General features: G+C 45.8%; 1 protein-coding gene across 3 annotated transcripts in view; it reads left to right on the plus strand.

Annotated features, from left to right (window-relative positions):
• Positions 1-8,064, plus strand: part of LOC147106698 (inner centromere protein-like) — an 89,792-nt gene extending 81,728 nt beyond the window's left edge. For all 3 annotated transcript variants that reach the window (XM_086007749.1, XM_086007750.1, XM_086007751.1), the window contains 2 exons: positions 2,895-3,054; positions 6,518-8,064. In XM_086007749.1, coding sequence (XP_085863875.1) covers positions 2,895-3,054; positions 6,518-6,726 — 369 coding nt within the window. In that variant the 3' untranslated portion in view covers positions 6,727-8,064. The remainder of the gene's footprint in view (positions 1-2,894; positions 3,055-6,517) is intronic.
• Positions 8,065-16,101: the final 8,037 nt, after the last annotated feature.

Below are 16,101 nucleotides of genomic sequence, written 5' to 3' on the forward strand. Positions count from 1 at the left end.
GCCCTAGCTGCAACCCTTAACCAGGCGGGGAGACCTGTGGCCTTCTTCTCAAGGACCCTCCAGGGCCCTGAGATCCGACACTCTTCGGTCGAGAAGGAGGCCCAGGCGATCGTGGAGGCAGTACGACGCTGGAGGCATTACCTGGCAGGCAAACGATTTACCCTCCTCACCGACCAGCGTTCGGTTGCTTTTATGTTTAATAACAAGCTGAGGGGCAAAATCAAGAACGACAAGATCTTGAGGTGGAGAATCGAGCTCTCCACCTATGATTATGATATCTTGTACCGGCCTGGTAAACTGAACGAACCCCCAGATGCGCTCTTACGAAGTACATGCGCCAACGCGCAAATTGATAGACTGCAGACCCTCCACAACGACCTCTGCCACCCCGGGGTCACCAGACTTTACCACTACATTAAGGCCCGCAACCTGCCATACTCCATCGAGGAGGTCAGGACCATGACCAGGAACTGCCAAACCTGTGCTGAATGCAAACCGCATTTCTTTAGGCCGGACAGAGCAAGCCTGATCAAGGCCACCCGCCCCTTCGAGCGCTTGAGCATCGATTTTAAGGGGCCCCTCCCGTCCTCTGACCGTAATGTGTACTTCCTCAACATTATTGATGAGTACTCCCGTTTCCCCTTTGCCTTCCCCTGCCCAGACATGACCAGTACCACGGTCATCAAATGCCTGAACGACCTCTTCGCCTTGTTCGGGTTCCCGAACTATATACATAGCGACCGGGGCTCATCCTTCATGAGCGAGGAACTTCGCCAGTTCCTACTAGCGAGAGGTATTGCTGCAAGCAGGACCACCAGCTACAACCCCCGAGGGAATGGCCAGGTGGAAAGAGAGAACGCGACTGTCTGGAAGGCCGTTCTCTTAGCCTTAAAGTCTAAGGGCCTGCCAACCTCTCGCTGGCAGGAAGTCCTCCCGGCAGCGCTGCATTCCATCCGGTCACTGCTTTGCACGGCCATTAACGCCACCCCCCATGAAAGAATGTTTGTTTTCCCCAGGAAGTCGACTACGGGAACCTCGCTACCAACATGGCTGACTTCTCCGGGGCCCGTCTTGCTGCGAAAGCACGTGAGGGCCCATAAAACAGACCCCCTGGTCGAGAGGGTGGACCTCCTGCACGCCAACCCCCAGTACGCCTATGTGGCTTACCCAGACGGGCGGGAGGACACAGTCTCCTTACGAGACCTTGCACCCTCGGGCACCCCTGAGACACCACCGTTGCCCCCCACCACCCCCCCACCCCCCCCCCCCCCCCCCCAAATCCAGCCCAGGTAGACGGCATGCCGGAACCCCACGAGCCTTCGCCGACCACGCAGACACCAGCATTAACATCGGATACTGCACCACCGCCGCCGCTGCTGCGCCGATCAGAAAGACTTACGAGGCCTCCGGACAGACTGACATACCCGAACTGGTAGTACACTTCACCCCGCCGGACTCAAATTTAAACAAGGGGTGAATGTGGTAAACCACTTTTATCGTTCACTATCGTTACACTTATGGTTATCACTGTTTATATCGTTACACTATGGTTATCACTGTTTACACTGTTGTATCACTACACAAGGTCACCTCTTGTCACGCTGTTATACCTGGGCTGACCACAGCTGACTCCGCCCATGGCTCCGCCTGCTTGCCCAGGTATAAAGGTGGTCGACTGGCTGGTATTCCTCCTTGTTGGACCCGATCACCCACGAGGGTGGGCTCTGTTATTTAGCCAATAAAAACCTATAGTTACTATCTTAACTCGTCGCTTTTCATTGGATGAATTGATAGGTATATCAATACTTGAAAAGAAAACATTTGCAAGGCTATGGGGAAAGAGCAGGGGAGTGTGGGACTAATTGGATAGTTCTTTCAAAGAGCCGGTACAGGCACAATGGTCTGAATGGCCTCCTTCTGCACTGCATCAATCTGATTCTATTGCCATTCACAGCAACATTCCCCCTCTTTTTTTGGGTCACATAGCCCGTTCAAAAATCCGCGCAGGTGCGGTTTTTTCATTTAAAAACTGGTGAGCCGGCTGCACAGGAGATCCAGACAGCTACACAGCTTAAAGGGAACATTGACTCACGGTAGCTTTCCTTGAATGTAGCCAAAGTTACAAACGGAGTTTTGCTTTGTGTATCTCTGTTTTTAAAAATTGTATAGAAATAATCATACATTGTCTGATTCTTGCTTATTTTAACTTTGGGTGTTTTATGATCCTTGGGTCATCAAACCGATTGCTGAGCACACAGTCACAGGGGGTCCTCGTGTCCTGGTCAACATCCTGTTGCATTGTCTGAAGTTTCACCCTTCTCCAATGTTATCAGTGTCACTGTGCTCAAATGATAGGATTTGCGACCATACAGTTCAAACCAATTCTGACCACCTTGTGTGGTTTAACCATAATTGCTATATTAGCTGTTCTGTCTTTGTTCCATATTAAAACAATGTAAAATCATAACTATATTCTTGAATCCTCTCTTTTTTCCATGCCCCCTGCTTACCACCACTTCCAAGAGTTGTTGAATTGAGCATCGTTGCATAGGAAAGGTGTAGAGCAGAGGTTGGGTGCATCCTGTTGCTGGGATAAGTTGGAGACTCTTCAATGGGCTTTGCTTGCATGTCTTCTGGCAGCTGCCCAAAATGCTGTTGGTCCCTGCTTTGGAGTAAGTGACCCACTCAGCCACAGGAGATCTGTGGCCTGTTATTGGAAAGGGGAGGAAACTAGGAGTGAAGTGTTATCTGGTTTTGGGTGAGGTGGAGGGGGATGCGGGCAGGAGGAAAGATGAGTGGAAAAACTGAAAAATGAAAAACTGAATTGGAGTTTTGTTAAAAATTGCTGATAATGCAACAATTTATGGGGTTTAAAGGATTAACTTGTTTTCCAGCACTCTCCAGCATTGCAGTCTTATGCTATGACTCCCAATGGGTATTCCAAACTCAAGTTGCCTAAAATAAATCTGGATAATTATGGAATGGACCTGAACAGTGATGACTCGACAGATGACGAGGGAGCGCCACGTAAACCCATCCCTGCTTGGGCTGATGGTAAGTGACTAACTTCAGATCAATTTAGAAAGAAAATCTGTTTTGTATTTCTGCAATGAAATGGAAAGCTTACTGAATTACAGTTCATCTGTTCATGACCCACACTTTCAGCCATCATTCTGTCTAAGGAGAGGGCGTTCTATGGGTCATTTTTTTTAAACATTGTATACAGTTGCCCACATCTGATTTACAGGCTATTATGGGAGAGGCTTCACCTTTTTGAAACAATTTTCTTTGTTTAGGAAACCCTGTTGTAGCTCTGCTGTTTTCAATCTTGTACTGAAAGCACACCCAATGGCTCAGCAATTTTATTCAGTGAGCAGCTAATCCACACAAATCAGCAAGATCCGAAGTTCGATTCTGATATCTGTTCAGTTAGCTGATTTCAGTCAGGGCAGCAATGGGAGTGCTACAGTTGGCCATGTCTGGGAAGGGAATATCATCGAGTCCTCCTGCTCTTTATTTGTTGTGCAGTAACTCTTGTTGGAACAAAAGCAAAACACTGCGGATGCTGAAAATCTGAAATAAAAACAGAAAATGCTGGAAATATTCAGCAAGTCAGGCAACATCTGTGGAGAGGAAAACAATGAACATTTCAGATTGATGACCTTTGATCAGTTCTGTGTTCGTTTTTGCTTAAACCTAGTTTACATATGGGTTAACAAATAGGGATTGTAGGTTGTTGGAGGATGTGTGCATAAACTGGTAGGGATGCTATTGACCGAACTTCACCAATGTACTGCAGATTATTCCAAAACCTTGCAAAGAGCCGCATTAGTTTACTAAATGCTTCTTTTGTTACTGAAGACAGACCAAATTGCTCTGTCTCTTCCATCTCATTCCTAATCCTTCACCTCTGTCCTCTTGCACTCCTGCCATCTCAGGCTTGAATAAGCCCACAACTACTCTGTACCTCTCTTGGATTTCTCTGAAGGACCTTCTTACGAACAGCAACCTCATCTGCTCCATTCCTGCTCTCTTCCTGCCCAGTGTGTTTGCTAACCTCACCCAGCTCTGTCCTCACCCCCACCTACCACTATTCTTCGACTCTGATCAATAATCACCCACCCCTTCAGCATTTCCTTGCAGAATGTCTGTCTATTTGCAAACGAGGCCTTTGTCATCCACAACCATATTGTGGATGATTGCATTGACATGTTGGTTTTGACAAACTTGGCTTGTGAGTAGCAACACTTTACCTCTTACCAAAGCCGCCCTGCCTGGCTATACTTTTCATCACCTGTCCTGCCCAAATCGCTGTGGTAGTGGCCCTTCTCACTAAGTCATACCTTTTGTCTCTTCCCCTTGCCTTTGAATTCACTGCCCTTCCCAAAACGTCTCCCTCCCTCCATATAAATATTCTACGCATATTCATGCCCATTCCTCAACCTTGTCTCACATGGCCTGTCCACTCCCTTGGTCTCAATCACAGATGAGAACATGTCTGTTCCGCTTCCTTATATCCCACATAAAGAGAAAAGAAAGACTTCTATTTATATAGTGCCTTTCACAACCTTGGAATGTCCCAAGTGCTTTATAGGCAATTAAGTACTTTTGAAGTGTAGTCCCTGTTGTAATGTAGGAAATGTGGCAGCCAATTTGTGCACCCACCCATGACTCCTCTGTCCAAACTTGCCCCATCTCCAACCTCCCTTTCATCTCAAGTCCTATAACAAGTCGCCTCCCAAATCCGTGCCCAATCTTGTCTATCCGTCGTAGCCAGAGAATCACCTGCAATGGCCTCTCTTCCCACTCCTGCACTGTTTCCTCAGGAATCCCCCCCCCCCCCCCAAAGGATCCCTCATTGGCCCCATCCCATTTCTCATCTACATGTTTTCCCATGCTCTCTTTACCTCGAGACTTGACTATTCCAATGCTCTCCTGGCCGGCCTCCCATCTTCCACCCTACATAAACTTGAGCTCATCCCAAACTCTGCCTGTATCCTAACTCGCAACAAATCCCGTTCACCATCACCCCCGTATTTGCTGACCTACATTGGCTCCTGGTCTGGCAACGCCTCAGTTTTAAAATTCTCAACCTTGTTTTGAAATCCCTCCATGGCCTTGCCCCTCACTATTTCTGTAACCTCCTACAACCCTCCCAGATATCTGCGCTCCTCCAGTTCTGGCCTTTTGCGCAGCCCCGATTTTAATTGCTCCACCATTGGCGCTGTGCCTTCAGCTGCCTAGGCCCCAAGCTCTGGAATTCCCTCCCTAAACCTCTCCGCCTCTCTACCCCTCTCCCCATCTTTAATAAGCTCCTTAAAACCTACCTCTTTGGTCATCTGGCCTAATATCGCCTTGTGGTTCAGTGCCAAATTATGTTTGATACTGCGCAAAGCACCGTGGAACATTTCACTATGTTAAAGGCTCTATATAAATACAAGTTATGATTATAATTTCGTGAAATGAAAAACATGCTGTGCTCTTTCTTGTGCTGTGTCTCTCTTTTGAGGGCAATAGACTCTGGAAAACCTAGGCTTGCAGCCAGATGAGTTTACTTGACTTTACCTAATGGAGCAGACATGCATGTTGCACCCTGGCTACAATTGCAACACTGTACATCTCACTGAAGGCCACTGTACCTGAGGCAAAATCTTAAAGGTGCACTTTGCCTCTAAGATTACCAAGTAAATTCTTCCTTCTGAATTTCAGTTGATCCTCTTTATCATGTTGGCAGAATCTTTCCATATACCAGTAACTAAGTGTAAACCGCCTCCCCTCGGAGGTCCTAAATCACTTTCAGAATGTGCAAACTGCCTCCTTTTCAGACCTCTGAATTTCTCTGAACCACAGTGGGAGGACAGATAGATCAGACTCGGTCATTCTCAAAGCAAAAAAATTGAGATATTGGAAATCTGAAATAAAAATAGGGGCACGGTGGCATAGTGGTTAGCACTGTTGCCTCACAGCGCCAGGGACCCGGGTTCAAATCTGGCCTCGGGCGACTGTCTGTGTGGAGTTTGCACATTCTCCCTGTGTCTGCGTGGGTTTCCTCCGGGTACTCCGGTTTCCTCCCACAGTCCAAAGATGTGCAGGTTAGGTTGATTTGGCTATGATAAATTGACCCTTAGTGTTAGGGGATTAAATACGTGGGGCTACGGGGATAGGGTGGGATATGTGTCGGTGCAGGCTCGATGGGCTGAAATGGCCTCTATCTGCACTGTAGATTCTGTGAAAATGCTGGAAACATTCAGCAGGTCAGATGGCATCTGTGCAGGGAACAGATGTTTCAGGTGTGGACCATTCATCAGGGCCAAATGTGATTTTCCTCCTTTCCACCTCCCTCCACTTCATGTGGGGAAATATCTAACCCCCTGCTTGCATCAGCAATGCAACTAAACCGGCTAAATTAGTTTGCATTTTCAACTCTGGAGTTATGGTAGCCCGGCTTTCCAGCTCCTGTGTATCACGTTGTGTGTGTTTGCCATAATTGTAATGGAATTTGTTTTTCTATCATCAGGTAAAGAACTGCAGCAAGCACTCATAAAGCAGTATTACCACCCTCTTGACCTGGACAAATTCTTTGGTGTCATTCAACCCCCCAACCTTGAGACCATCTTCGGCAAAAGCAAGCCACGTTACCTGAAACGCACCAGTTCTGCAGTTTGGCATTCGCCACCTCAATCAAACAGCATTAAGAACATGCCCTATGGCTTTAAGAAATACTGAACTGTCCCTGTTGTGGTATTTTACAATGACATTCCAAGTACTGTAAGGAGTGAAACTCTCCTGCTCTGTCACAGTTTTTGACCTTTTTTATATCGTCTTTCTTGCCTGATTTACCTCTGTCAATATATATATGAAATATTTTGCAGATAAGCAGCTTGGTCAGCTGCTCTTCAGGAATTTTATTGAGCATGTTTGTTTTTGCGGTTTTTGCATCTTAATACACTGGGATTTGTTTAGTTCATTTTCATTAGACTGTAGTATTTGGTGCCTGGGTTCGAATCCTGATTTGATAAAAGTCTCTGCCTGCCTGCCTTATGTAAGGGTCATGTACAAAATGCTTATGGAAGTCTCAATTCAGTTCATACTGTGGGCATGAGCGTACAGCACAAAACTCCCTAATTGGCAAGCTCACTGCCTATTTGGGAGGGGGTGGGGGGGTGAGATCCTATCCGTGCAGTAGAGGGTACTTTTCTATAGTTGGGGTTGGGGCAGAGTACAAGGGGCTTTACTGTGCATCCGGCTGTACACCTGCACCTAGAGTGCTTGATATTGGGTGCTTGAAATAGGCCACTTTCCAATTCCCAGCATGAATGTCCCTCATCTTGAACACATTTTGAAAAGGATTCTAGCATTTCCACTGGAACAAATACTTTCCTAACTAAAGAATATTTGACCGCAAGTGTATTATGCCATTATTAATGTTTTTGGAAGCTTCTAGAACGGCACATTTGAACAAAGGTACTGGGAACAGCCAGCCATATGGACCAAGACGATACCAGGTTCTGTTCCTAGCCTGTGCTGAGTTAGCTGATCTCGGATAGCATGATACTGGAGTGTTGAAATCGGTTTAAGCGCCTCTGGGCTAGGGACTGGAAAATTGGCCAGAGTTCACACTTCTGATTTGCTTTCCCTTGTGGAAAGTGTACATGGGGAGGTCTGAGGAAAGGGTCAGGTTCTTTCTTTTTCCTCCCCACAAATAACCTGCCAACACACTGCTTAGACTCTTGTGTGCAGGATGGTCACTTCGGCAAGATTCCTGAAAGTGCCCATGGAATCATATCCCAGCTAGAGGTGTGTCTTGAAAGGAAAGAAAATTAACAAAAAGCCCCTTGTATTTCAAACACTACACTGTAGTGCTATACTCTTAATTCTGCCAAGAGGGTGAAATTTCAGGGTTCAATATGATGACTTCAAATGCAATGCATGTCTAAGCTGTGTTGGGGTCTGTTTTGTCATCAGTATCTCTTGGTTTTTTGTAAATAAATCATGTGCAAAAGGCTAAATAATGAGGGAAACTTTCATTTTTTAAATATTAATCTTAATAAAGAGTTTGTGATATATTCTGTTATTTTTATTCCTCAGTTTATAAAACCAAACTGTTGAATGTCAATCAGTTAAAATACAATACTATAGTTGCAATAATGTCAAACTGTAAACTCGAGTTTCTGCAGCCTGTTAGCCATTTGGTTTTGCGTTGAGCGCAACACTAATGCATGGGGAGTGGTTGGAGAACATTGGTTTAAAATTCAGTATAAATCAAATCAAATCAAATCAAGCTCTCACTTTGGTAGGATCCTATGTGAAATTAGAACTTGACAATGACCCATAATTCAGTTTAAATTGGCCCACGCACACAGATACTTGAAGCTTGGTGTGGATATCTTAAATTTGGATAATCCTATAACATTGCTAGTTTTACACTCTATCTGACGTTGGTCACTCTCTGAATGTACATAGTGTTCAAAGGATCCTATACGTCCATGTGAGATGCTGGATGATGTCATGATGCATTCTTCAAAATTCAGCCCTCTGACTTTTGGGGGGGGGGGGGGGGGAGAGATAATGAGCCCATTACATAACTCAATAATCATCACCTGATTGAATATCAGCACCAATAAGTGCACCCTGTCCTCTGATTCTAACCTCCATGAATAATGAAGCATGACCTAAGTGCAGATTCTATTTTCAACATGGGTAAATAAAGGAAAAAGAGTTGATGAGATCTGGGGACAGGGTGGGTAATTATGATCAGAATTATTTGCTTGTGTGGAGGAAACATGTACATTAGTGTAGTGGTTATTACTGGGCTTGTAACCCAGAGGCTTGGAGTAATAATCTGAAAAAGTGAGTTCAAATCCCACCATGGCAATGTGGGAGTTTGAATTCAGTTTTTTTAAAACAATTAAATAAATCTGGAATAAAAAGCTAGTATCAGTTATAGTGACCATGAAGCTAGGCGCTTGTTGTAAAAACCCAACTGGTTCGCTAGTGTCTTATAGGAAAGAAAATCTGCTGTCATTACCTGGTCTGGTCTATATATGACGCCAGACCCACAGCAATGTGGTTGACTTTTAATTGCACTCTGAAATGGCCTAGCAAGCCACTCCGTTGTATTAAAACTGTTATATAAGTAGAAGAATAAAACTGGACGGACCACTTGATTTCGACCTGGGAACTGAATTTGGCTACTGACAAAGGCACACCTGGCCCAGTCGATCCTGCAACGTCCTCCTTACTAACATCTGGGGACTTGTGCCCGCGTTGGGAGAGCTGTCCTGCAGACTAGTCAAGCAACAGCCTGCCCTAGTCATACTCAGTCGTACCTATCAGCCAAAGTCCCAGACTCCTTCATCACCATCCAGGGGTGGTGACACAGTGGTATACAGTCGGGAGCGAGTGGCCCTGGGCGCCCTCAACATTGACTCCGGCCCTCATGAATCGGTACTCCTCCATGTTGAACACCACTTGGCAGAAAGCACTGAGAGCTAGGGCACAGAATGTACTCTGGGTGGGGAACTTCAATGTCCATCACCAAGAGTGGCTCAGTAATACCACCTCTGGCCAAGTCCTGAAGGACATAGGTGCCAGACTGGGCTTACGGCAAGTGAGGACCAACACAAAGAAAAAACCTACTTGACTTCATCCTCCTCAACTACTGGCGTAGATGCATCTGTCCATGATTCATAGGAGTGACCACTGCACAGTCCTTGTAGAGACGAAGTCCTGTCTTCACTGAGGACACCCTCCATCGTGTTGTGTGGCACTACCATTGTGCTAAATGGGATAGATGCAGGACAGATCCAGCAGCTCAAAACTGGGCATCCATGAGGCACTGTGGGCCATCAGCAGCAGCAGAATTGTATTCCACCATGATTTGTAACCTCACGGCCCAGCTTATCCTTCACTCTACCATTATCATCAAGCTAGGCGACCAACCCTGGTTCAATGAGGAGTTTAGAAGAGCATGCCAGGAGCAGCACTGGGTGTCCTGAAAATGAGCTGCCAACCTGGTGAAGCTGCAACACAGGACTACATGCATGGTAAACAGTGGGAGCAGCATTCTATAAGCGATTCCACAACCAACGGATCAGATCAAAGCTCTCAGTCCTGCCACATCCAGTTGTGAATGGTGGTGGACAATTAAACAACTAACAGGAGGAGGCTCCATGAACATCCCCTACCTCGATGGTGGAGCCCAGCATGTGAGTGCAAAAGACAAGGCAACCATCTTCAGTCAGAAGTGCCGAATGGATGATTCATCCTGGTTGCCTCCTGAGGTCCCCACCATCACAGAAGCCAGGCTTCAGCTAATTCAGTACATTCCACGTGATATCAAGAAATGGCTAGGCGCACTAGATACAGCAAAGGCTATAGGCCCTGACAACATCCCAGCTGTAGTGCTGAAGACCTGTGCTCTAGAACTAGCTGCGCCTCTAGCCAAGCTGTTCCAGTACAGCTACAACACTGGCATCTACTCGACAATGTGGAAAACTGCCCAGGTATGTCCTGTCCACAAAAAGCAGGACCAATCCAATCCGGCCAATTACTGCCCCACAAGCCTACCCTTAATCGTCAGCACCGTCAATGACACCGTCCATCATTTTGCTATCAGGCAGCAATTACTCCCCAATAACCTGCTCACCGATGCTCAGTTTAGGTTCCGCCAGGACCACTCGGCTCCAAACCTCATTACAGCCTTGGTCTAAACGTGAACAAAAGAGCTGAATTCCAGTGGTGAGGCGAGAGTGACTGCCCTTGACATCAAGGCAGCATTTGACTGAGTGTAGCATCAAGGAGCCACTGAAGTCAATGAGGATCCGAAAGAAAAGGTCAATGAAAATTCTCCACTGGCTGGCGTCATTGTCGCTGGCTGAAAATCCTGGAACTCCCTACCTAAAAGCACCGCGGGTGTACCTTCACCACACGCACTGCAGCGGTTCAAAAATAAACCCTACCATCACCTTCTCAATGACAGCTAGGGATGGGCAATAAATGCTAGCTTTGCCAGTGTGCCCACATCCTGTGAATGAGTGAATGAATAAATATAAAAATAAGCAGTCATGGACCGTTGGGTCAAATGGCCTGCTTCTGTGTTGTAATTTTGTTGTATTCCAAAGTGAACTCCGGTTAACCTAACACTGCTCCCCACCCCCAGCCCTTCGCCCCCTCCTCTCCAGGTAGCTAAACATGCCTTTTTTTTAACCTATTCTAGTGCTTCTAGGTGTAGCCTGAGGGCCAGTATCACCAGTGGTGGTTGGTTGCCCATGTTTTGCAAAAGGATCATGGGACAGAGGTGGCTCTCCTCTCGCAGCAGCTAGCTATTGGCAGGAAACTTGTTCCTGGGCAGCCTGGTGTCCCTTCCTATGTTTCACTGGCATAGGGTTCTGGGATAAAGGCTAGGGGCCTTCACCCCAGTCTCTGCTGAGAAGGTGGCACATCCTCACCCAGTTTCCCCCTCCTTTTGCTCCCTCATGCTCTGAATCAGCTAGTGCCACATTCTCACTAACATTATATAATTCTCCCTGGGTGAAAGTTTCTGCGCTTGTGCTAGGAGTGAGAAAGCAAGTGATGCAACGGGTAACTTTGAGGCGATTGGGTCAGAGGACCATGAGGCAGGGTCATTCTCCAGGGAATCCTGTGTTGCTTGGAGCTTTGCATTTGCTACTAATCATCATTGTTTTAGTCAACAAGGAAGACATTCATGCCCTGTTGCTTCTCATTAACCGTTTCCTCTTATGCACCCCCCCCCCCCATTTCTGTGGTGGATCTGTAGGAAATGAGGGTACAAGCTAAGAATGGGTGAGTATTACTTCCTTGGACTTTAAGGGACAGAGAAAGGGATGGAAGCTTATGGCTGTGTGATTCTACACCGGGATGCCACAGTGACAGTGTAGGTGTTCAGTCACTAACTTGCCATCTCACACAGCTGGAGCAGAGTCTCCACATAAGCTCATGGTCCTCTTCTCATAGGGCATAAGTGCTTTAGTTTGGGCAGGCCCCCTCCAATGACCTGCATCTCTTGGGCATTATGCGTCATTGAAGAATGTGTGCCAAGTGGTATGGGAGAACTGAAGTAAAAGATATAGCGGCATTGCCCTGTTAAAGTGCTGTTACGAAGGATGGGTATCATTACTGTAAGATCCTGTTTCGCTGCTTGTGCTAACTGTTCCTGTGTTAGATATTCTTGGAAAGTGGCACAAAAACAGCTGTGAGACATATAGTGAAGTTAGCTGACTGTGCCAAACTTGGGTTCTACTTACCTGCTGCTCCCCCAGTCTGCTGCTGCAATTTTCAGCCAAAACTGACATTTTAAAGGCTGCACTCTAATTTCCATGTAGACCAGCACATTAAGCCTATTTCACACGGGTATGACACCAATCACAACTGCCGTATATACCTCTCCAGACTATTGGCGGGTGCAACTCTTGCCACTGGCATAAAAATGGTGCAACTCACCATGTGCAAATTGGGTGAGTCTCTGAAAGTGTTTAAAGATTGTGCACAGTGCCACCTATAACAGATGGGCAATTAGCACTATACAAAGACAAAATACTGCGAATTTTGGAAATCTGAAATATAAACAAAAAATGCTGGAAATACTCAGTAAGTCAGGCAGTATCTGTGGCGCGAGAAACAGAGTTAATGTTTCAGATTGATGATCTTTCGTCAGAACTGGAAAAAGTTAGAGATGTAACAGGTTTTAAGCAAATACAGAGGCAGAGGGAGGGGAGGAAATAACAAAAGGGAAGGTCTGTGGTACGGTGGAAGGCAGGAGAAATTAAATGACAAAAAGGATGATGGTGCAAGGCAAAAGGGGGTAGTTTACCGCCCAAGCAGTGAGGGTGAAAATTACTCCTCTCTTTCCCTTCTCTTTCTCTTAAGTTTATGCAACACCGCTCAAAAGCTTCAATGGGGGTGGAGTTAGTACACTGGGATTTGTTTCTCAATTTCTCATACACAAACACCAACGCACACAGCCTGTTTAAAAAAAAAATCAATATAAATTTTACTTCAATAAAACTGTTGAAATTTCTCCTTATTTTTCAAAATTATTGGGTAGAAACTGATCAAAGCTGAAGAAAAATATTCCATCTGTACAAATGACAGTGGTACTGATGCATCCTGTGAAATCAAGTACCCTGAAGACGCTCAGACTGAGCAATCCAAATTCAGCTCACAATGTCATAGCTCTGGGCAGAAATATCAAGTCTAAGTCGAGCCCTCTAGGAGATGATGAGCCCTTCAAGTGACTCCAGGTTGGTATGTTGCCTCCCTGGTGCTAGGGTCAAGGATGTCACTGAATGGCTGCAGGACACTCTGAGGGGGGACGGTGAACAGCCAGAGGTTGTTGTCCACATCGGTACAAACGACATAGGCAGGAAAAGGGATGAGGTCCTGCAGGCAGAGTTTAGGGAGTTAGGAGAGAGATTAAAAAGCAGGACCTCAAAGGTAGTAATCTCTGGATTACTCCCGGTGCCACGTGCTAGTGAGTACAGGAATAGGAGGATAGAACAGATGAATGCGTGGCTGGAGAGATGGTACAAGAGGGAGGGATTTAGATTCTTGAGGCATTAGGACCATTTCTGGGGAAGGTGGGATCTGTACAAGCCGGACGGGTTACACCTCAACAGAGCTGGGACCAATATTTGCCATGATCTTATTGAATGGCGAAGCAGGTTCGAAGGGCCGAATGGCCTACTCCTGCTCCTAATCTGTATGTTCTCCCTTGAAGAATTTAGCTGACCTGCATCAAGGTTTGCTAGTGCTGTTGGGGAGGGTTTAAACTAGCTTGGCAGGGGGATGGGCACCAGCATATAGCAGTAGAAAAGAGGAATAAGGTGTATAAAAGAGTGAGTGTGTTGGATAGTACTAGAGAAGAAAGTAGTACTAGAGGCAGAAGAAGTACCATATTAGATAGGAGCAGACTAAGAAAGACTACAAAAAATTCAAAAATGTGTTTAGAATGCATGAACAGAAACGCACAAAATGTGGTGAATAAGGTTGGTGAGCTAAAAGCACAATTAGCCGTGTGGCAATATGATGTGGCAATAATGGAAGCGTGGCTTAAAAATGATGAGGACTGGGCACTTAATATTCAAGGGTACAAGAGTTCAGAAAAGATAGGGAAGGAAAAAAGGGAGGTGGGGTGGCAGTGCTGATTAAGGAAGACATTGTAGTGTTGGAAAGGGAGGATGTTCTTGAGGGGACAAGGACAGAATTCATTTGGTTAGAGTTGAGGAGCAAAAGGGGTATGATCACGCTATTTAGGGGATTCCAAAGGCCTCCAAATAGTGAGAGGGAGGTAGAGGAGCAAATCTGCAGGGAAATCGCAGAGATATGCAAGAGCTATAAAGTGGTGATATTGGGCAACTTTAAATACCCAAATATCGATTGGGATAATGCTAGGGTATAGGGAAAGGAGGGGGAAAATTTTCTGAAATGTGTTCAGGAGAATTTCCTTGACCAGCATGTTCTTAGCCCAACTAGGAATGAGGCATTGCTGGATCTGGTGCTGGGGAATGAGGTGGGCCAGGTCGACCAAGTGTCTGTGGGAGAACTCTTGGGTACGAGTGATCATTGTATCATAAGATTTAGATTAGCAATGGAGAGGAGCAAGGAACAATCTAGAGTGGAAGTTCTAAACTGGAATAGGGCTAAGTTCAATGGGATGCAAAAGGATCTAGCCAGGGTAAAATGGAACCAAAGACTGACAGGAAAAACTGTGATGGAAGAATGGGTGATCTTGAAGGAGGAGATGTTCCAGGTACAGGCTAGGTACATTCCAACAAGAGGGAAGGGTAAGGGAACCAAAGCAAGGGCTCCTTGGATGATGAGGGAGATAGAGAAGAAGATGAAACAAAAAAATGATGCATGTCAGCTAAATTCCTCAAGGGAGAACATACGGATTAGGAGCAGGAGTAGGCCACTCGGCCCTTCGAGCCTGCTCCACCATTCAATAAGATCATGGCTGATCCGATCACTCCACATTCCCGCCTACCCCCGATAACTTTTCACCCCCTTGCTTACCAAGAATCTATCTACTGCTGCCTTAAAAATATTCTAAGATTCTGCTTCCACCGCCCTCTGAGGAAGAGAGTTCCAAAGACTCATGGCCCTCTGTGAGAAAAAATTTCTCCTCATCCTTGTCTTAAATGGGCAACCCCTTATTTTTAAATAGTAACCCCAGTTCTAGATTCTCCAACAAGAGGAAACATCCTCTCCACATCCACCCTGTCCAGACCCCTCAGGATCTTGTACATTTCAATCAAGTCACCTCTTACTCTTTTAAACTCCAGTGGATACAAGCCTAGCCTGTCCAACCTTTCCTCATAAGACAACCCGCCCATTCCAGGTATTAATCTAGTAAACCTTCTCTGAACTGCTTCCAACGCATTTACATCCTTCCTCAAATAAGGAGACCAATACTGTACACAGTACTCCAGATGTGGTCTCACCAATGCCCTGTATAACTGAAGCATAACCTCCCTACTTTTGTATTCAATTCCCCTCGCAATAAACGATAACATTCTATTAGCTTTCCTAATTACTTGCTGTACCTGCATAGTAACCTTTTGCGATTCATGCACTAGGGCACCCAGATCTCTCTGCATCTCAGAGCTCTGCAATCTCTCACCATTTAGATAATATGCTTTTTTATTCTACCTGTCAAAATGGACAACTTCACATTTTCCTACATTATGCTCAATTTGCCAGATCTTTGCCCACTCACTTAACCTATCTATATCCCTTTGTAGCCTCCTTATGTCCTCTTCACAATTTACTTTCCTACCTATCTTTGTGTCATCAGCAAATTTAGCAACCATACCTTCGGTCCCTTCATCCAAGTCATTTATATAAAAATGTAAAAAGTTGAGGCCCCAGCACTGATCCCTATGGCACACCACTCATTACATCTTGCCAATCAGAAAATGACCCATTTATGCCTACTCTCTGTTTCCTGTTAGCTAGCCAATCTTCTATCCATGCCAATATGTTACCCCCTACACCATGAGCTTTTATTTTCCGCAATAACCTTTGATGTGGCACCTTATCAAATGCCTTCTGGAAATCTAAGTACAGTACAGGAAACTTTGT

Source organism: Somniosus microcephalus, chromosome 15 (genome assembly GCF_052327205.1).
Source record: "Somniosus microcephalus isolate GS21.2 chromosome 15, FLI_Smic_1.0, whole genome shotgun sequence".
NCBI lineage: Eukaryota > Metazoa > Chordata > Chondrichthyes > Squaliformes > Somniosidae > Somniosus > Somniosus microcephalus.